Source organism: Jaculus jaculus, chromosome 16 (assembly GCF_020740685.1).
Source record: "Jaculus jaculus isolate mJacJac1 chromosome 16, mJacJac1.mat.Y.cur, whole genome shotgun sequence".
In the NCBI taxonomy this organism is placed as follows: Eukaryota; Metazoa; Chordata; class Mammalia; order Rodentia; family Dipodidae; genus Jaculus; species Jaculus jaculus.
Window position 1 is genome coordinate 14,445,814 of NC_059117.1, and position 21,960 is coordinate 14,467,773.

At 43.7% G+C, this 21,960-nt stretch overlaps 1 protein-coding gene and 1 pseudogene across 1 annotated transcript in view; one reads left to right on the top strand and one right to left on the bottom strand.

The window, feature by feature from the left end:
* Nudcd3 (NudC domain containing 3) overlaps positions 1-21,960 on the top strand; it is a 129,479-nt gene that overhangs the window by 60,651 nt on the left and 46,868 nt on the right. The window contains exon 3 of the mRNA XM_004652905.2: positions 21,181-21,313. Coding sequence (XP_004652962.2) covers positions 21,181-21,313 — 133 coding nt within the window. The remainder of the gene's footprint in view (positions 1-21,180; positions 21,314-21,960) is intronic.
* LOC101602375 lies at positions 11,407-11,699 on the bottom strand (annotated as a pseudogene).

Sequence of the window (21,960 nt, forward strand, 5' to 3'; positions counted from 1 at the left end):
TGAGCTTAACAAGGAGGTTCACCCTGATTAGATGGTGGATCCATATAAAGGAGGTTACGCACAAGGCCCAGCTCTCTTCTGTGCCCTGGCCTGATCGCTCACATGAGTCTGCTCCTCCTTTGCAGCCTGGCTGGGAAGGGGAGAGTACTTTCTTGGGATTGATATTTTTTTTTTTCTTGCCTTCTATCTGTGTCATGCTTTGGGGTTCCTTCTTGGCTTTGATTACATGTGTGATTTATCTTTAATCTGAGTCCTTCACTAGTTCTTAATCCTCTCTGGTCTGTTATTTGAAGGGGTTTCTATGTCAGGTTTTCCGTGTGTGTGTGTGTGTGTGTCTAACTGCTCCAGCTTTTTCCTAGATATCAGTTTCTCCTAAATAAACCTCACAAATTATAGTTTCTCTCTAAATAAACTCAGTAATTCATAACTTATCCTTCTCAAGTCCATTTTTATCGATTCGTTGTTAAAGTAGAATAAGTCTGGGAGATCCGTCCCAAACCTTCAAATCCTGCCTAACTAGGAAGTCCGTTTGGAAGGTGTTCTGGCCTCTGTGGAGCTTCTCTTCAGAGCAGCAGCACTCTTTTCTCTTCGTCCTCTCTGGGGCGGACAGGGTCGGTCCTCAGCAGGGCCAAGGCAGAGAGGAGAGCAGCGGGCTCCTGCCACGTTCACTGCGGGCCGCAGCCCAGGAATTGACACTGGCAGTCTCTGCTTGCCAGACTCATGAAGTTGGGACAGGTGGGCAGGAGCACTGTGAAGGAAACAAGAGGAGCCTAGTAAGGCCATGGAGAGTGGACACTGGCTGGAGGCCACCCAGCATTGTGTAGTGTGAGGAAGTTAGGTACTTACTGGAGGAGACCTATTTCAGGTTGTGAGTCTGTCCAGTGAGTGCAGACAGGGACCTGGCAGATACACTGTGGCCTGGTGAACACGGATGATACTAGGGTTTGTTTCAACTGCTAGGGTGTGTGGCCTTGGCAATTTCATTGGATCTGGGAAACCCCTATATGGTGGGGGGAGAAAATCCCCTCCTCTTGAGACTTGGTGAATCTTACATGCAGTCCTGCGTGCTAAGGCAAAGGCGTCCCTTGCTGAAGGTCTGCCCTTCCTCCTTAGTTCCTTCGCATTGATATCATGTATTAGTGCTCTTCTTTGTGACCTTAACATTGTCTAGGATTTGTGGCTGCTATACCAGGAAATGGATAGATTATTCATACAGAGCATATTTGTTATCTCACAGTTTTGAAAGCTCGATGACCCCAGGAAGCTAGTATTTGGTGAGGGATGCTCCCTGCTGCTAAGATAGCACTTTGTTGCTGTATCCTTTGGAGAAGAATGTGCTAACACAGGGGAAGGACAGAAGGGCATGAAGGATGGGAAGGCAAGATGGCTGCAGCCTGTCTGTACGGTCCCTCTTATCATTCATGAGAGATGACCACTCATGGCTTAGTCACCTCTCTCTCACACCATCACATTGAACATTACATTTCAATACCTAAATTTGTGTGTGTGTGTGTGCATGTGTGTAGGACTTTAAAACTGTAGCAGTTGGCAGCTGTATGGAAGTGCTACAAAAAACCCTTATATTATAGCCCTTATAGCACTGAGGAAGGACCACTCCAGTTCACCATTTAAAGAAGCCATTTCACGTCTTTCTCTGGTCTGTTGGCTTTGACGTTGGCAAGTGAAGTTTGTGGTTGTTGAACATGCCTGGAATGTCCCATCTGTAGCTGGGACTTCGGTAGCACATTAACACATATACTTTCAGATCAACTTGCAACAGGTCTGTAACCACCCAGAGAATGAAATAACACTACAGTAAGCCATTTCCTTGTTTCAGGCTCTTTGAAACAGAGAAGGAATTGCTTTTCTTCAGCTGCCTAACTAAATAAATACTGTCTTGTCAAAGCTGACTTTCTGACATTTGTTCCATTGGCTGCATTTATTGGAAACTTACATAATTTACTACAAATAACACTCAAATGAACATAATGAATATTGGCAGAAATTGGGTTGGATTTCTGAGGTATTTTTACAATTTATTTATTTACCTGATTTTCAGTTGAATTGTATAATTATGCTTGATGGAGTATCTAGTCCAGCTAATTAAAAAAGCCACTGTAGGTCTGGAGAGAGAACTCAGCAGTTATAGGTCCTTGTTGCAGAGCCTGATATCCTGGGTTTGATTCCCTACTATCCACATAGTTCCAGATGCACACCGTGGCACATGTGTCTGGAGTTCATTTGCAGTGCCCATACTCCTCTTTGTCTGACTTCCTTTCTGTCTTTGTCCCTCTCAAGCAAACAAACAAAAACCTGGTGGTGCATGCCTTTAATCCCAGTACTTGGGAGGCAGAGGTAGGAGGATCACTGTGACTTCGAGGCCACCCTGAGACTACATAGTGAATTCCAGGTTAGCCTGAGCTAGAGTGAAACCCTACCTTGAAAAACCAAAAAAGAAAAAGAAAAAGAAAAAAAGCCTGGAGAGATGGCTTAGCAGTCAAGGTGTGATTTCCCTAGAACCCATGTAAGCCAGAAGCACATGGTAGTGCATGTACCTGGAGTTGCAGTGGCTAGATGCCCTGGCATGCACATTCATTCTCTCTTCTGCCCCTCTCTCATATAAACAAATAAGTAAAAATAATTTTTTTTACAAAAAATATTTAAAAAGTTATACTGATGTATACATTCATCAGTTATCTTCCTTTGAAGTGCTTTTCTTTTTAGAGAGGCAATTAGAATTGACTGTTAGGCTCACAGTGTGTTAGGCAATCTGTGCTCTACCTGAATGTCAAATATAAAACAACAAAACAAAGCACAGTCACAGTACTGTACTGGAAGGACCCCTGTGGTCTGGGTTTGAGGTGTCCCACCAGCCATTTAACCCTGTAGCTCCAGTCTCTTCTGGAAGATCTTAGTCCATTTGTATGCAGAAGAGAATCAAATTGGCTAACTCAGAGGCTTTATAAATAGTAGGACTGTTTCTCCAGTCTGTCTTCATTCTACTCAATGCTGAAATTTTCTGGCGGTCTGTAACTAATGAGAATGGAAAAGTACGGTTTTCAGAGCCTTAAGCTACTGGGCTTGAATGCTTGCTCTGCTGTTGCCTTGTCACTGAGAGTGGCACTTGCTGCTGTTTCGGTTGCTCTGATCAACATCTCAAATGGACACGAGAAAAGCCCATTTTGTCATCATGTGGGGTGTGGGTTAGATTGCTGAGAGCAATAGGGATCCCAGGCTATACCTGAACATGAATAGTTTAGCCTTTTGTGCCAGTTTAATAATGACTAAGTTGGAGTAGTAGACCTTAAGAAAATGTGCAGAATGTCAGGAACATGTGAATCTTAAACTGCTTCTGCAGTGAAGCTATTTGTTGTCTTCTCCCAGTTTACTGATGACCACACCTATTCATAGAGAGCCAGGTACATGCCCAAGGTCAAACTGCTGACCCTTTGACCATTTGCTTGGCCAAACAGGGATTTTTGATCAAAGTATTTGTCCTTAAGCACTAAGTGGTGCTTTCCTTTTATCTGAAATTCCTTTATGATATAACTTGCTTTCAATTTGACATGTAAAGCCTCATCTTTGTCTTTTCACTTTCTTGTTAGGGAACACATTGCCTCTAAGAACATCACATCAGATCAGCGTTGTCATATTCAATTTCTAAGCTGGTTGTGTTGAATGCTTCATGTCCTATTAATCTGTTTAGATGAATCTGCCACTGTGCACATCTGTGGACATACATGCAACGTCCTCTTCTCCCCCCATGAAATAGTTTCCAGGTTTTTCCACAGAAACCTGTAGAAACATTAAGAGGGAGATGACATTGGAAGTTGGGAAGGGGCAAGCACACAGACAGAAGGAATGACCTGCACAAATGAATGATGACATCAGAAGAATGTCCTGGGGGAAAAGAGTGAGCAGGGTTGAGGCAGAGATCATATTATATATTTCCACACTATGAAGACTCTGATACATGCTAAAGAATTGGAGTTTGGGGCTGGAGAGATGGCTTAGTGATTAAGGCACTTGCCTGCAAAGTCTGAGGACTCGAATTTGATTCCCTATGTAAAGCCAGATGTACAAAGTGTTGCATGTATCTGGAGTTGTTTGTAGTGGCAGGAGGCCCTGTCGCACCCATCCTCCCTGCTTCCCTCCTTCCCTCTCTCTCTCTCCCCCTTTCTCTTCTCTTTTTTTTAAAAATATTTTTTTGTTCATTTTTATTTATTTATTTGAGAGTGACAGAGAGAGAGGGAGAGAGACAGATAGAGAGAGAATGGGCGTGCCAGGGCTTCCAGCCACTGCAAACGAACTCCAGACGCATGCGTCCCATTGTGCATCTGGCTAATGTGGGTCCTGGGGAATGGAGCCTCTAACCAGGGTCCTTAGGTTTCACAGGCAAGCACTTAACCGCTAAGCTATCTCTCCAGCCCCCTTTCTTTTCTCTTATAAATAAAACAAAGTATTGAAATATTGAATTGGAGTTTGGGGCTGGAAACATGGCTCAGCAGTTAAAGGTGCTTGCTTGCAAAGCTTGGCTACCCTGGTTCAATTTCCAAGCCTCCCATGTAAGCCATACACAAAAAGTGACTCAATTGCCTGACATTTAAGTGCCAAGAGGCCCTGGCATATATACATACACATATACAAACAAACAAACAAACAGAAATAATTGGAGTTTATCTCTAGAAATTTGAATACCCAGTGGTTTCTGACTCAAGCGTTGTGCTCTGATTTGTGAGTAAGTTAATAAGCAGCAGAATGGAGCAGGGAAGACAGAAGCAATACATGCCAGGAAGCTGTTCCAGTGATTCAGGCTGTTTGTAGGAGAAACGGATACAACACTGTATCCTTTGAGCTTGAGGACTAGTAGTAGATGTAGTGGTGACCAGATGGGTGTGATAGGGGAGGAGAAAATGGGCCTGGCAAGCCCAAGGGTGAGGGCATTTAATGCTCAGAAGTCCCTAGTGATAGGCAGAGAGACAGGGTAGGGGCACACTGGACGGTTGGGTTAGAAGAAAGTAACTTAGGACCTTTGGCTAGGCATGTAAGGAAGAAGATAGTATAGTTAATACCAAGGCTGCCTTTAAAGAAGAGTTGTGAGTCCTTATATGTGATAGGTTTTAGGAAAGGGGGCATGAGGATAAGAAGATCATTGGAATTCAAGAGACAAGGGATACTGAAGAACCCTCTGGAAATTAGAACAGTTACCCTTCCCGGGCCACAGGACTTATCCTTACTGGTAGATGTGCTTACCAATTATCTGTCAATGGTTATGCTGTAAGTGTTTAATTAGGAATCTGTCTGTAATTCTTCCCTTTATCTAAAGGATTTACCATGGGAGTCCATTGATTTACAGGTTCTTTTTGATGGTGCTGGGAATTGAACCCAGGGCCTTGTACACACTAGTCAGGCACTTTCTGAACAACTACATCTATAGCCCTTCTATTTTTTTTTTTTAGGAGAGAGTACAAGAGAGAATTGGTGTGCCAGGACCTTAGCCACTGCAAACAAACTCCAGACGCTTGTGCTACCTAGTGTGCATGTGCCATCTTTGTGCATCTGGCTTACATGGGATCTGGAGAGATTATTCAACCTGAGTCCTTAGGCTTCACAGACAAGCACCTTAACTGCTGAGCCATCTCTCCAGCCCCTTTGTTTTGGAGACAGGGTATCAATCTGTAGCTAGGGTGGCTTGGAACTCACTTTGTAGCCCAGGCTCTTGCTGATCCTCTTATATCACCCACCCAAGTGCTGGGGGTTACATGTATGAGCCACCACACTGGGCTTTTAGGCAGGAAAGCCTTTAGGAGGGGCTGGCTGGTGAAGTAAGTCACTAAGGGACAGGTCTTTGAAGAGGAAATTGCCTCTTGGGGTGTTGTAAACAAACCCCCAGGTTTTTTCTGCCATGATGGACTGTACCCTCTGAAATTGTGAGCCAAAAGAAACCTTTTAAAAAGTTGTTACTGGGCTGGAGAGATGGCTTAGTGGTTAAGTGCTTGCTTGTGAAACCTAAGGACCCTGGTTTGAGGCTCGATTCCCCAGGACCCATGTTAGCCAGATGCACAAGGGGTCACCTGCATCTGGAGTTTGTTTGCAGTGGCTGGGGGTCCTGGCATGCCCACTCTCTCTCTCTCTCAAATAAATAAAAAAAAAATAAACAAAAAAAAGTTGTTACTGATAGGTACTTTGGCAACAGCAATGAGAAAAGTAACTAATACAGTTTGAGAGGGGCTGGAGAGATGGCCTAGAGGTTAAGGCACTTGTCTGCAAAGCCTAACGACTGAGTTTGATTCCCCAGTGACCATACAAAGCCTGATGCACAAGGTGGCGCATACACCTGGAGTTCATTTGCAGTGGCAAGAGTCCCTGACGTGCTCTGTCTCTGTCTCTCTCTTTCTTTGCTTGCAAAGGAATTAAAAAAAAAAAAAAATAGAAACTATAAAAAAGCATATAGTAGTCAGGTGTGGTACCTTATACTTTTGATCCTACACTTGGGAGGCTGAGGTAGGAGGATCACTGTGACTTGGAGGCCAGCATGGGCTACAAAGTGAGTTCCAGGTCAGCCTGAAGACTTCCTCAAAACAAAACAAAACAAAAAACCCCACCAAAACAAAACAAAAAAGCTTAGAGAATACGAACATGAAGAAAGAAAATATATTTATATAGCTGTTCAATGTGTTTTGTCTTTTAACCTAAGCATTATTAAGAAAATGTTGCCAGGTGTGGTGGCGCACGCCTTTAATCCCAACACTTGGGAGGCAGAGGTAGCAGGATCACCAAGAGTTCAAGGTTACGCTGAGACTACATAGTAAATTCCAGGTCAGCCTGAGCTGGAGTGAGACCCTTCTGTGAGACCCCACCTCGAAAAACAAAACAAATAAGCAAAGCAAAACAAACAAACAAACAAACAAATAAACCTAAATAGATAAAAAAAATTTAAAAAGAAATCACATGACCAAGAGCAGCTTTTGGGGGAAATAAAGGATTTATTTTAGCTTACAGACTCGAGGGGAAGCTCCATATGATGGCAGGGAAAATGATGGCATGAGCAGAGGGTGGACATCACTATTAAAGCAGTGCGCCACCACACCCAGCTCGATCTCACGGTAATCCTCCTACCTCTGCCTCCTGAGTGCTGGGTAAAGACGTGTGCCACCACACCCTGCTTTGTGGTCACTTTTTGATTAAGTTCTGAACTTTGGTTTAGAAAAGCCCTAGTCTACTTTGTCTGGTACGATAGCCTCTCCTTTTAGACAATGGTAGTGTTAGTAATATTGATAGTTCACAGTCGTAAGAATAATAGTGATGTCAGTATTTGTAATGATTCAGAGCTGAGACTGTTGTGAGTACTTTGTATCTACTTATCCATTAACTCTAGCAGCAGCTCTGGCACAGGCACTCACTCATGCCCACTGTACAGCATGAGCCGACAGCCATAGTGAGTCTATGACAGGAGTTGATGCTGCAGCTCTGGGCCAGCAGCCTCTTGTGGGATGCTAATATGAATGTGCAGTATCTCCTCAGTGCCTTCCTTCCTGGCTGACCAGATTGACTCGGAGTTCATGCATCTTATTTTATTTCCTCCTGTGTCCTTGGTACCTGCAGCTGTGCAGTCACCTGTCAGAGACTGGCCAGTCCTTATGGATGGCAGGTGGGGCCAGCTCTAATGGACTAACTGGCTGTGGATCCCTGGCCTGAGGTTCTGAGATCCCAGTGTGGGTAGAGAGGATTGGTGCTCACTCAGGCAGAGATAGTGCAAAGAAGCCAGTGTTTGGGCAGGGCAGATGGGAGGTAGCACAGCCTTAGGTCAATCATACTCAGAGACATGTGTTCACTACCCAGTGCATCCATGTCCCAGTCAGAGTAAATTAGTGCTGTTGCTGCAGTGGGCAAATTAAATAACGTGGAGCTCCCCCATCTCAGCAAATTGGGTGGCTCTTAGTACTAAAATTCCTAAAATATGATACCAGCAAGAAAACAACAACAATAACAAAATCTTAGTAGTCCAGATTGAAATAGTTTAGGTTAAAAAATCTCATTTTTATGATACTGTGAATAAAATTAAGAAACAGAGCTGGCTGTGGTGGCACACTCCTTTAATCCCAGGCAGAGGTAGGAGGATCATGGTGCGTTGGAGGCCACCCTGAGATTATATAGTGAATTGCAGGTCAGCCTGGGCTCGAGTGAGACCTTACCTGGAAAAACCAAACCAAACCAAAAAGAAACCAACAAAATGGTACCCTCTACATACTAACTCATGTAAAAACAGGGTTGTTCTTTATGAAGCGCCTGTTTGGTGGATCAATAACAATTTCAATTCCAGAGCAGCAGGAATACGAATGAGCAAGAATAACTGTAGATACAGGAACTGGGAAGACACTGCCAGTATTTGCTGTTTCAAGCGCCTGGAACATTGACAGCCAGCAGTGAAGTATGTACACTGGGAAAGCACTTCTGTTTATTTTTCAGAACTGGTAGGATAGGGGAAGTATAGAGCAGAAGATAAAAAAAGAGTAAATACAATAATAATGGGGTTGAAAATAACACGAAGTTTTTTTTCTTGGGACTGTACTTCATGACAAGGACAGGAAACTGGCTTACTAACTAACTGCAAGCTCCCTAATAACCTCAGGTTGGTAAGAAAGCACTCATAGTGTGATAACATTGTAGGCCTCATTGTTTATGAGATAGGGTCACTTTATAGAATGAGGAAATTAAGATTTGGAAGAAACTGAGGAATTTGGTCAGATAACAGCTTGAAACTCCATGTCTGGGCCTGCGGCCTGAATGGGCCTGGTTCATAGGAGTTATTAGTGTCCTTTTGTGCTGCAGAATGGGCCCAGAATTCCTTTGCTCTGGGCATCATGTCTCTTCTTCTTCATTCTGTGGAAGGTTCTGTCTTTTCAGTTTGCATGACTGGGGCACTATTGAAGAGGTCAGCTCTATTATAAAATGTTCTTGACTTGGGTTTGGTGTTTTCTCATGGCTAGACTAAGGCTGAGGATTTATGAGGTAGAAGATTATGAGGAGATTATTACCTTGGGGAATAAGATGGTTCCTTTCTCTTCTCAGTTCATTATGTCCAGGTGCCCTGCCTTTTCCATGTCAGGCGTATGGAATTAATCCACCCAGTATGAGACAGAGGTAATTTCAAGGAATCTGTGAACACGTTAAAACCACCCAGTACTCAACAAATATACTGTAGTAAATACTTAAAGGTTATACAAGCACCGTGTGTTTTCTTTAAATTCCACACATCCCTTCTGGCTCTTTGAGCATAATTTCTCTCATTTCTCTTGCATTTTTAATTCTGATTTTTCTGGAAGGAAGTGTTGTGCCCTTCCCTCTTCATTCATTTTTGTATTCAGTTATTTATATCTGTATGGGTTTGGGTGTGTTTAATCCCATTATCATTCAGTACTGTGTTACTTATTTTGCTGGCCATACTATTTTGGCTCTGGCTTTTGTGGCCTTTCATATGGGTTCTTGTGCCTTTTGATATCCCTGGATCCTTTTCAATTTTCATTTTCTTAGTCTGTGTTACAGGATATTCTGGCAATCTTATGTCTTCATGTTCAGTCTAGAATCAGCCATTCTGAGGAAACTGCCTTCACTTTACTGGTAAACAGTATTGAGAAACCAAGGTCTGTGCACTCACAGAGCCTGTTGATACTGTTTTCCCCTGTCCACCCACCACCAAGAACATAAGTGTGTTTACTGCATACAATCCTCTCATAGAAGATTGTTCCTGACAGCTTGATGGCCAGCAGGCTCCTGTATAGTCTTACATGGTTGCCATGGATACAAGCCTCCTGTTTCCTGTCTTCTGCTAGGGCCTGGGACCACTCACTTATTGCCTCTTCTTTCTGTGCTGTGGGGTTTTGATGCATTGCTTGGAGCTACTATTTGTTCATTTCTCCACATATAGATAGTGTCTCTTGTGGCTTTCTCCTCACCATGGTACAGCTGGAATTGAAGTTGTATGTGATAAGTCTTCATAGGCAGTCACTTTTAGACTTTGGCTGTGACTTCTAGTCATAGTGAGAAATGTGTATTACCGGGCTCCCAGCTACCTTCGCAGTGGCAGTTTCAAGAAGCTTGCTCTTTCTCTGTGCAATGTGTCTGCATGCTTTCATTCCATTTTGTCTTGTTGTGTTCCACCCAGTAGATGTTATACAAAACACTTCTGTGGTACACAAACCAGCAGTGTCCAGAAAGTCCATATTCCTCTTGTTCTAACCCTCTTATGCTGGGGCTGGGGTCTGGATTGGGGCTACATGAGGACAGTCCAGGATTGGTGGAACCCACAAGGTTATGATTTGATATGATTCACTGTTGTGGGTGACTTGATACCTATTGCAAGGGTTTGGGGAAGTGGCTTGTGAGCTGGAGTGTACTTGTAGTTACTTACCCTCCTCTAACATTAGGGTGCAGGTTATAAACTTTTTTTCCAAGTCCAACTTCTTCCTGTGAATTTTGTTATTATAATTTTCCTTACTGCCAAGTAGAATTCCATTGTATAAGTGTACCGCATCTTCATTGTCCATTCACCACTCGATGGGCATCTGAATTGATTCCAATTCCTAGCTATTGTGAATACAGCAGCGATAAACATGGTTGAGCAAGTATCTCTGAAGTAAAGTTTGGAGTCTTTTAGGGTAAATGCCCAGGAGTGAAATAGGTGGATTGGATGGTAGACCTGTTTTCGTCTATTTCAGGAGTCCTGATGCTGCTTTCCATAGTGGTTGTACAAGTTTGTACTCCTGCCAGCAGTGGGTAAGGGTTTCTCTTACAGCCTTGCCAACAATTGTTGTCATTTGATTTTTTTTGTGTGTGTGTGTGTGAGATGTACCTTAAAATTGTTTTAATTTGCATTTCCCTGATGATTAAGGAAATTGAACATTTCTTTGAGCATTGGCCATTTGTATTCTTTCTTTGAGAATTCTCTGTTCAGGTCTCTGCCTCCAAAATATACGTTTTGTTTTTGTTTTTGGTATTTTTGAGGTAGGGTCTCACTGTAGCCCAGGCTGGCCTGGAACTCACACTATAGTTCCAGGCTGGCCTTGAAATTACAGTGGACCTCTTACATGCTGGGATTAAAGGCATGCACCACCACACCAGCCCTTTTTTAAAATAATATTTTATTTTTATTTATTTATTACAGACAGAGGGAGAGAGAGAGAGAGAGAAAAGGAGGGGGAGAGAATGGGCACACCAGGGCCTCTCTCCACTGCAAATGAACTCCAGATACATGTGCCATCATCTGCATCTGGCTTATATGGGACCTGAAGAATCAAACCTGGGTCATTAGACTTTGCAGGCATGTGCATTAACTGCTGAGCCATCTCTCCAGGACCCCCGCCTTTTTTAAACCAGAGCATTTATTATGATTGACAGTTGAAATTCTCAAGATGAGCTGGATGCTGCAGCAGCTGCCTACTTGGGTTTAGGTGTTGTTCCTTCATGGAATCCATGCCTGAATCTTTGAAAGACAAATTTTAGCTGCCTTATTTGCCCAGTCTGATAGTATTTTGCCTCTTAGCCGTAACACTCCAGTCATACTTTCTCTTGCACTTGGCAGGTTATCCACATTTGCCACAGGTCGGCTTTTGAAGGTGGTAGAACTTAGAACCACAGCAGTGACATAAGCTGTGTGTCTTATTGCAACACTTTCCAAATGACAGCATCCCCTTTGTCATCTTGCTTCTGCTGCTGAGACCAAAGAGCCAAAATGTACTTTTATAATAATTTTTAAAAATTATTTAAATTTTAATTTATTTTTTACGGGGCAGGGGGTGGGGGAGAATGGGTGTGCCTCTAGCCACTGCAAACTAACTTCAGATGCATATGCCATTATGTGCATCTGGTTTACGCAGGCACTGGGGAATTGAACCTGCGTCCTTAGGCTTTGTAGGCAAGCACTTTAACTGCTAAGCTGTCTCTCCAGCCCTTATAATAACTTTTATTAGCATGTGCCTGTCTCACTGACCAACCAGCAGATAGGCTTCTGGCTATACCAGTGGCTTGATAGGACAGGAAAGATCCCGCTGTCCTAGCCCCTGGAATGTTGCTACTAGGAGCTAAAGTACCTGCCCATAGCACAGCAGCCTGGCCAGAGACAGTCCAGAGATGAGGCAGAACTGGCCTGAAAATGGTACAGAATAGGTCAACAAAAGCAGAAATGGATTTTTCAGTAAGTAAATACAATTGACAAAAGTATTCAAAAGAAGAGAAGAATCTACAAAGAAACTAAGGCCAAATGGGAAGTAGAGAAGAAAAATGTTGTACGTGTATTCTTGTAGAAAATGGATGTGAAAAAAAAATGAAAAGAAAAAGAAAATGGATGTGACCGTCTTTTAGAACTTGAGGAAGGAGTTGTAAGGACACAAAAACGTTGCTGTGAGTAGCTGGGCAGATGGCTCAGTGTGTAAGAGTCTGATTTCCAGAACCCATGTAAAAATATGGACACAACTCCATCACTACGTGAGGCGGAGAAAAGGGGTCAAGACCAGAGGATTACTGGAGCTTGCAGGTCAGCCAGTCTAACTGAAAACCAGCATGAAGTCCAGGTCCAGTGAGAGATTTTGTCTTAAGGAAATATGGTGGAAGAGTAATGGAGAACGACACCTGAAGTCCTCCTTTGGCACTTGCACATGTGTGCTTGGGGCACACACACCTGCATCCCCCATCATGCCCACACACATGCCAAAAAAAGTAAAAAAAAATAAAATAAAATAATAAGCTGATGTGAAGCTGGGCATGGTGGTGCACACCTTTAATCCCAGCACTTGGGAGGCAGAGGTAGGAGGATCACTGTGAGTTCAAGGCCACCCTGAGACTCCATAGTGAATTCCGGGACAGCCTGGGCTAGAGTGAAACCCTACCTCGAAAAAACAAAACAAAAAAAAGCTGATGTGAAAGGAAAGATTGATATACTTGATTATGTGTTTAGATATTGTAAAGTATTAAGAACCTACAAACTAGGAGAACATATTTATAAAGTCTGAAATTAACAATGAATGCTTATCAAAATATGAAAAAGACTATTCACGTTAAGGAAATGACAAATAATAGGAAAATGACAGAAACATGTACAGAATTTCACAGAACATGGGACATAAGTGCCCAGTAAACATTAGCAGGCAAATGTTAGTTAACATTATACTGAGAAACTGCTTTAATGGATTGTAATTGGTAAGAGTTGCACTCTGAAAGTATAAATTTTGTGGGTTTGCAGTATTAACTCGTGTTGCTGGTAAGGGTGAATTAGGACAATCACTTGGAAAACATTTTGTAATTCTGTCTTAAAGTTGGATGTGGACACATTTGACCCACTGGTTCTACTCCTGTGTATATAGCCAAAACAAATTCTTCACATATTCAGAAATATACAGAAAAGAAGGAATAGCATAAAGAACACCCACAAAACTTTGTCTGCTTCATCATGTGTGTTGTGTCATCTTTCTCCCTTGCCACTCCTAAGATAACGTGTGTGTGTGTGTGTGTGTGTGTGTGTGTGTGCGCGCGCGCGCGCGCGCCACAGGACAACTTAGGATGTTGTTCCTCAGGAACACCTTCCACATTTTTTGGAGATTGTCTCTCATTGGCCTGGAGCTTGACAAGTAGGCTAGACTGGCTATTCAGCAAGCCCCAGGAATCTGCAGACCCTGCCTTACCAATGATGGCATTATAAGCACATGCCACTGTGCTCCGTGCCTCCTCAACTCAACACCACCAAGCCTATCTACCTATCTACCTCTCTATCTGTCTCCCTATCTGTTTGTCTGTCTGTCTGTCTGTATTTTTAGGTAGGGTCTTGCTCTAGCCCAGGCTGACCTGGAATTCAGTATGTAGTCTCAGGGTGGCCTCAAACTCACAGCCATAATCCTCCTACCTCTGTCTCCCCAGTGCTGGGTATTAAAGGTGTGAGCACCACCACACTCAGCAAGCCTCGCTTTTTTGTTTTGTTTTTTAATTTTTTTATCTTTTTATTTTTTTAAAAAAAATTTGTTGTTTATTCTTACTTATTTTATTTGAGTGTGACAGAGAAAGAGGCAGAGAGAGAGAGAGAGAGAGAGAGAGAGAGAACGCGCACGCGCCAGGGCCTCCAGCCACTGCAAAGGAACTCCAGATGTGTGCACCCCCTTGTGCATCTGGCGAATGTGGGTCCTGGGGAATGGAGCCTCGAACCGGGATCCTTAGGCTTCACAGGCAAGCGCTTAACCGCTAAGCCATCTCTCCAGTCCGATATTTTTATCAATTTTTATTAACATCTTCCATGATTATAAAAAATATCCCATGGCAATATCCTCCCTTCCCCCACTTTCCCCTTTGAAATTCCATTCTCCATCATATCATATCCCCTCCCCATCTCAACCAGTCTCTCTTTTATTTTGATGTCATCATCTTTTCCTCCTCTTATGATGGTCTTGTGCAGGTAGTTTCAGGCACTGTGAGGTCATGGATATGCAGGCCATTTTTTGTCTGGAGGGAGCACATTGTGAGGAGTCCTACCCTTCCTTTGGCTCTTACATTCTTTCCGCCACCTCTTCTGCATTAGACCCTGAGCCTTGGAAGGTGTGAACAAGATATTACTCAGTACTCCAGTCACTTTTTTCCAGCACCATGATACCTTCTGAGTCGTCCCAAAGTCACTGCCATCTGAAAAGAGAAGATTCTCTACCCAAAGTGAAAGTAGCATTAATATAAGGGTATAAATATTAAGAGAAGTGCTTACTGGGCAGTTCGATAAGCATAGTATATACATTTATCCAGACATCAGCAGACGTTACACTCCTAGGACTCATGACTACCTCTGTTTTTAAGTTTTCAGTATCAGGGATGTATCCCTCCCATGGAGTGGGCCTCCAGTCCAATTAGAGGGCAGTTGATTTCCACCATGATAGATGTGCCACTTTTGCACCCATTGGCTCATTTGGCCTGGCTGGCCAAATTTAAGGCTTTCAGTGTCCACTGTTGAATATCTTCACTGGTGGTATCTCTCTCTCCCATTGACCTGCATGTAGAAAGGCTTCTTCCAGCTTTCTGTCAGCTGGTCTACATGGAGGAGGTTATCAGCTCAGTTCCAGCAGGATTTCTATGTGGCCTTGCAGCCCAAGTATATGGAATCTTCAGCAATAAAGCCTGGCTTTTTTCACATGGGTTCTGGGAACCCAGTTTAGGCCCTCATGCTTGCAAGGCAAGTACTTTACAGATTGAGCTATCATACCTGTTCATTGTTTTTTAACTTTTTTTTATTTATTTTTAATCATTTATTTGAGAGCAACAGAGAGAGAATGGGTATGTCAGGGCCTCCAGCCACTGCAAACAAACTCCAGATGTATGTGCCACCTTGTACATCTGACTTACATGGGTTCTGGGGAATTGAGCCTCAAACCGGAGTCCTTAGGCTTTACAGGCATGCACTTGAAGGCTAAGCCATCTCTCCAGCTCTCATTTTGTTTTTAGTAGAACAAATCCCAGACATCATTGAAATTCACTCATTAAGTACTTTAGTAAAAGTAAGGGCTTAGGGCTGGAGAGATGGCTTAGCGGTTAAGGCGCTTGCCTGCAAAGCCTAAGGACCCAGGATTGATTCTCCTGGTCCCACATAAGTCAGCGTTTGCAGTGGCTAGAGGTCCTAGCGTGCCCATTTTCTGTCCCCCTCTGTCTCTCCCTCTGTGTGTCTCAAATAAATAAATAAATAAATAAATAAATATATATATATATATATATTTTTTTTTTGAGTTTTCAAGGTAGAGTCTCACTCTAGCTCAGGCTGACCTGGAATTCACTATGTAGTCTCAGGGTGGCCTCGAACTCACGGTGATCCTCCTACCTCTGCCTCCCGAGTGCTGGGATTAAAGGCGTGCACCACCACGCCCGGCTATATATATATATATTTTTTAAAGTAAGGGCTTAATTTAACATAATGCCTTTTGAGGGGCTAGAAAGGCAGTTCAGTGTACTTCCTGAGAAAACATGAGGGCCTGAAGGGGGACTAAAGCCAGCCAGGTTCTAATCTTCATATCCCATAGAAACAGCTGGGTGTGGCAATGTGAGCCTGTTACTTCTGTCCCTCACAGTGGCACAGAGACCCCGGAATTACCCCAGCTCATGAAAAGTAGCAAGTTCTTTGTCAGTTCTGGCTCAAAAAGCAGAGCAACGAAGTGGGAACACCCTGTGTTCTGCTCTGGTCACCTCAGGCAAACTCATGGGATACTGCAAGAACATATAGATGTGCATAACACACACACACACACAAGCAAAAAAATCTATTTGCTGTTTTGCCCCTTCATGTTAGCAGTCTAACAATGTTCAATGGTTTTTTTTTTAATTCCTAAGTCTCCTACTTCATTTCCTTAGTCTAGTATAATTCCTCTTAGTCTAGTTTGATTTCTCAGATTCTGGATTGGCGGTTGTGTGTTTATGTTTTTAGTGTCCACTCCAAGATGATGGTGGCTCCTTGGTGACAGTGCTGCTAGTGCTCACTGTGCAGGTGACTGGTTCCTGTCTTTACCCTACTCAGCAGTTCCTAGGCCTGCTGGAAAAGGTCTCGCCACTAAAGCTGCTGCTTTCTTCAAGGAGACTAGGGCCTCTAGTCCATAGCTTTCAGAAGGCTCCGGGTCTGATTCCATGGTTTTCTTTTACCTTAAGAGCCTTGTCCCAGCTCATCAGGAGTGGAGTGGGAGCTGCAGTGAGACCTGCTCTATAATCTACAACCCGGCTGCTGACTCACTGTCCCACTGCCACCGTGGATGGTGGAGCACTGGTGTTCCTCCCCCACCTCCACCTCCTTAGGCCTTGCAGCTGCAGGGGCCACAATTTTGGGTGGGGCCCAGAGCCACCTGCGCTTGACAGGACACTTATTTTTACATACTGTCAGCTGGAAATAATCAGCTTTATTTAAAGAGAATGTGGATTCAGGGTGCTAAAAAAAGCACCTAACAACTCGCTTAAGGCTGTTTCAGGAGCAGTTGTTCTGCCTACTCTGGAAGGAGGCTGTAGTGCTCATACAAGGGGATGGTGGGGGTGGGGGAGCTGAGGATGCGGTAGGAGGACTGGCCAGCAGCTCCTGTTCAACTAAAGCCCCTACTGGGAACACGAAGCTTTGGAGGCAGGTGGGTGGGGGTTAGGTTGAGATTGGCAGGCTGTCTCCCAGGAGGACTGAACCTACCTTGTATTACTAATGGTCGTGAGAGGGTTTACTGTGTTGGAATAGCCTTTTAAGGCCTCTCCCCCATTGGACTCTTTCCCCCACTGTTTAGTAGTCTTGGTGCTTATTCCCAGATTTCTGTCAAGTGTCAGGGCTATGTTGGCATTATTGTTATTGTTGTTGTTGTTATTATTCAAGATAGGGTCTCATTCCAGCCCAGGATGATCTGGAACTCACGACAATCCTCCTGCCTCTGCTTCTGCCTCCTAAGTGTTGGGATTAAAGTTGTGCACCACCACAACCAGCATGTGTTGGTTTTTATTTCATGGGGTAGGGCATGCTTTCTACTGTTTTCATAATTTGGGTTATTTTCGTATGGTCATATAGGCGTAGGCTGTCAGTGGAAGGGTGTCTCTTTCCTCCCAGTTCCCAGTTGCAAAAGTAGCCACCGATGCTGCTGTGTGCTCAGACATTGCTCCACGTTCCACATGCCCGCATTAGGTGTGAGCTCGATGCTGCCACTGGGCACATGTGGGAGAGCCCCCTGGGAATGGAAATGCGGCTGAGCTAGTCCTCGCCGTGCCTGCCTTTGCCCATTGCAGGGGACTTTGGGATTGAGCTGAAGCTTCTGCTCTGCTCCTGGATCGGCCACTGGTTACTGAGACTGCAGGTTACATCATTGTCTCCCTATTGACAGTCTTATTTCGCTTTTAAAAAATTTATTTATTTATTTGCATATGTGCGTGCATGTGCATGGCACATCAGGGTCTCTTGCTGCTGCAAACGACTGCCCATTTGGCTTTTTGTGGGTGGCTGGGGGCCACCAGGCTTTCCAAACAAGTGCCTTTAACTGCTGAGGCATTTCCCCAGCAACTTGTTGACACTTTTTAATAAAAGAAATTTTCTTTTAAAAAAATCTTTTGAAATTTTTATTTATTTGTGAGGGGAGAGAAAGGGGGAGTACACCAGAAAAAATTCTAGACACATGTGCCATTTTATACATCTGGCTTTACATAGGTACAAGGGAATCAAACCTGGGCTGTCAGGCTTTGCAAGCAAGTACCTTTAACTAGTGAGCCATGTCTTCATCCCCCAAGAACCGTTTTTCTCTTGACTATTAAAATGTATATAAATTGTAGGAAATTTGGATAATATCTAAACATACAAAGAAAGTCAAATTTCTTGTCACCATACTACCAGAGATAACTACAGAGAAGTGTAGTCTTTTTTATATGTATGTATGCATATGTATTTCTTCTTCCTAGAAGCTAAGACTGTTCCATACATAGAAGTTGCATATTCTTTTTTCAGTTTCAGGGTGTGTTGAAAGCTTTCCTCATATCACTAAATATAGTCTTTGCAGATGCCTTTATCTGTTGTACATGTTCCCTGCTCTACTAGCTTCACCTTGCTGTGTTCTGTCAGCTGTGCTGTGTGGCTCGCAGTCCCCTGTGCCGCCTCGGTGTTCCACGGTGTTGCCCCTGTGGACACTTTCAGGCTGGTGTCCTTTCTGTTTGGTCATTGATAGCTATGTTTCGTGGTCCTGATAGTATTAAGTGCTACATTTTGAGTATCATCTCTGGCTGAAGTTAATTTCCTTAGCAGCTCTGTTTGCTTGAGCTACTACTACAGCAAAGTACCACAAAATGATGGCTTAAAACAGCAGATTTCGCCATTGTTCTGTGACTGAAATCTGAGATCAGGAATTGGTTGACTCTCATTTTTTCTGGGAACTATAGGGAAAGATCCTTATAGATTGATGAGCTATCACCTTATGAGAGAGGCTTAGGAGCCTCTGTTAGCTTCAGGTTGTGGCCCATAATCCTTGCAACACATCAGTTGTGCCTGTCTTTTTAGGGCCTTTTCTCTTTCCTGGGCATGTCTGTGTCCAAATTCTCCCCCTTAAGAACACCAGTCCAAATAGGTTAAAGCTCATCTTAATGACTTGGTTGTAACTGGATCACTGCCATAGGACATTATTTCCAAGTAAGGTCACATTTTGAGGCCCAGGAGTTAAGACCTCATTTCATTTCATTTGGAAGGATACAATTCAGCCACTAACAACCACTGACAAGTGACCCAGCCCAGAGAATTCAGGATGTGGTAGATGCCCAGTCTTGTGTATATGAAGGAAAAATAATACCTACAGTGCATAAATATATTCTTATTCAAAACTTGGGTTAGAAAAAGAATGTCCTCTTTAATCACCCCTTCTCAACTCTGGTCTTGTTTCTATATCAAGACAAATCTTAGATACATGCAACCTTGTGCTTTCTGGGATAAGTGTAATGAAGTGCATAGAGCCCATTGGTGATGTTCCCTGCCCTCTAGGTTTGGTCTGTTGGTCGTTGTGTAGTCTCTGGAGAAGACAGCTAAGCTGCACATAGAATCTTCTGCTGCCTCCTCCACGCCAAGGCTTTGATCTGTGAATTAATCCTCAACTCACATAGAGGACTTATGTATCTAAACTCACTTTTTATTTTATTTTATTTTATTTTACTTTATTTTATTTATTTTCAATCAGAGAGAGAGAGAGAATGGGCATGCTAGGGTCTCTAGTCACTGCGGACGAACTCCAGATTCATGCGTCCCCTTGTGCATCTGGCTTACATGGTTACTGGGGAATTGAACCTGGGTCCTTTGGCTTCTCAGGCAAACACCTTAACTGCTAAGCCATCTCTCCAGCCCTAAACTCACTTTTAAAAGCTGTTTGTTTATATGATTAATATGGCTAACTTTTATGACAGATTTTGCATTTTCTTTTCTTTTTTTGGGGGGGAAGCAGTTTATTTTGGCTTACAGACTTTGGGTGGGGGGGAAGCTCCATGATGGCAGGGAAAACGACAGAAGAGCAGAGGGTGGGCATCACCCCGTGGCCCACATAAGGTGGGACAATTGCAACAAGAGAGCGTGCCAAACACTGGCAAGGGGAAACTGGCTATAACGCCCATAAGTCCGCCATCAGCAATACACTGCCTCCAGGAGGTATTAATTCCCAAAGCTCCATCCTCTGGGAGCCCAGAATTCAGAACACCTAAGTTTATGGGGGACGCCTGAATCAAACCACCACACACCTTAACTACTAAGCCATTGCATTTTATTTTCAACCTCTTCTTGGGTAGACCTCTTTGTTGAGGAATATAACAGGATTTGGTTGACTTGGTTTTTTAGGCTGTCTTTAAATGGAATGCTTACATCATACTAATGATGCATATAGTTTTTGGTTTTTCAAGGTGGGGTCTTTTTCTAGCCCAGGCTGACCTGGAATTCACTATGTAGTCTCAGGTTGGTTTTGAACTCACATTCTTCTACTTTGGCCTCTCAAGTGCTGAGATTTAAGGAAGGTGTGCACTACCACACCCAGTGATGCATATAGTTGTTTTTTGTTTTGTTTTGTTTTGTTTTTCGAGGTAGGGTCTCACTCTGGCCCAGGCTGACCTGGAATTCACTATGGAGTCTCAGGGTGGCCTCGAACTCATGGCAATCCTCCTACCTCTGCCTCCCGAGTGCTAGGATTAAAAGTGTGCGCCACCACACCCGGCTATGATGCATATAGTTTTAATGTCCATTTTGCTTTGGCTTAATTAGTAGGAGAAAATAGGGGAGGCTTAAGGTTGATTAGGATTGGAGTTTACAGCTACTGTTGCCTTAAAAAAAAAAAAAAAGTCCAGCCTAGCAGTTTATCACATACCCAGTGTGTATGAGTTTTATTAATGAAGGTGCTTGGTTCTGAGTACTGTGGCAACAAGCAGGGTTGGGCTGTACTTTGATGGTCGTCACAGATGCTTTTCCTAAACTTGAAGATTCTAAAAATGGCTTTCTTCTCTGACACTTTCCCCTTGTCCTGAGGTTTTCTGGGACCATGAAAGGAAGTCCAGAAGGAAATCTCTAAAGAAGGGGTTTTGCGGATACAAAAAGCAAGTAATCTTTTCTTGAAATTTGGGCTGGTCACTCTTGCTAGGCTACCTGTGGTACCCTCTGCCTGCATTCATCTGACTGAACCTCATTGTCTTGTTCTTTCTCAGGATCCAGGAACAGTTCCAGAAAAACCCTGACAGTTACAATGGAGCTGTCCGTGAGAACTATACCTGGTCACAGGACTACACAGACCTGGAAGTCAGGGTTCCCGTGCCCAAGCACGTGCTGAAAGGGAAGCAGGTAACAATCTGGGGCAGGGGTGGGGGGCACAACTTCATCTCAGCTAGTCTGAATTGCTGGCATTGATGCCCAAGGGCTGCGATCGCCTCTAAGCCATGAAAAACGTTCCTGCTTCACTCCCAGCAAGGTGCTGCCTCTGCCATCTTAGCCTCCTTCTGCCTGTGGTGTTCTTTCAGCTGCTCTGCAGAAGTCCTCCTGGGGACAAGTTCAAGAGAAAAGTTCATGTATTTGCTGTCCTTACCTGTCACTAAGCAAATTCACAGGCATTCTCCGAGCCCATTTGTAGATGGTCAGCCTCTTGATTTCAAGTGCAGAGTCACACATTAGCCTGGTTAAGTCTCTATTTTTTCCTAACCATCCAGTCAGCCTTCAGTTTCCCTAGGAAAGGTCCACTTAGTTGAACTCTTGGTGAGGTGCTCAGATACCTTTACATGTTGGTATGAAGGTGTGAGGGCAGCTGCCTTGTCAGCTTACCTCTTGTAGCTCAAGGTCCTGTAAACTCACATTAGGCAGAGTGGAGACAGGACCACCTCCTTGTGTGTGATGCTCTATGTACCATGGAGGTTAATTTGTGATTCAGTCATGGAGTACGAGTACTGGGGAGAGAGAATGCGAGAGAGCAAACAAGTATGTGCGTGTTCTTAGAT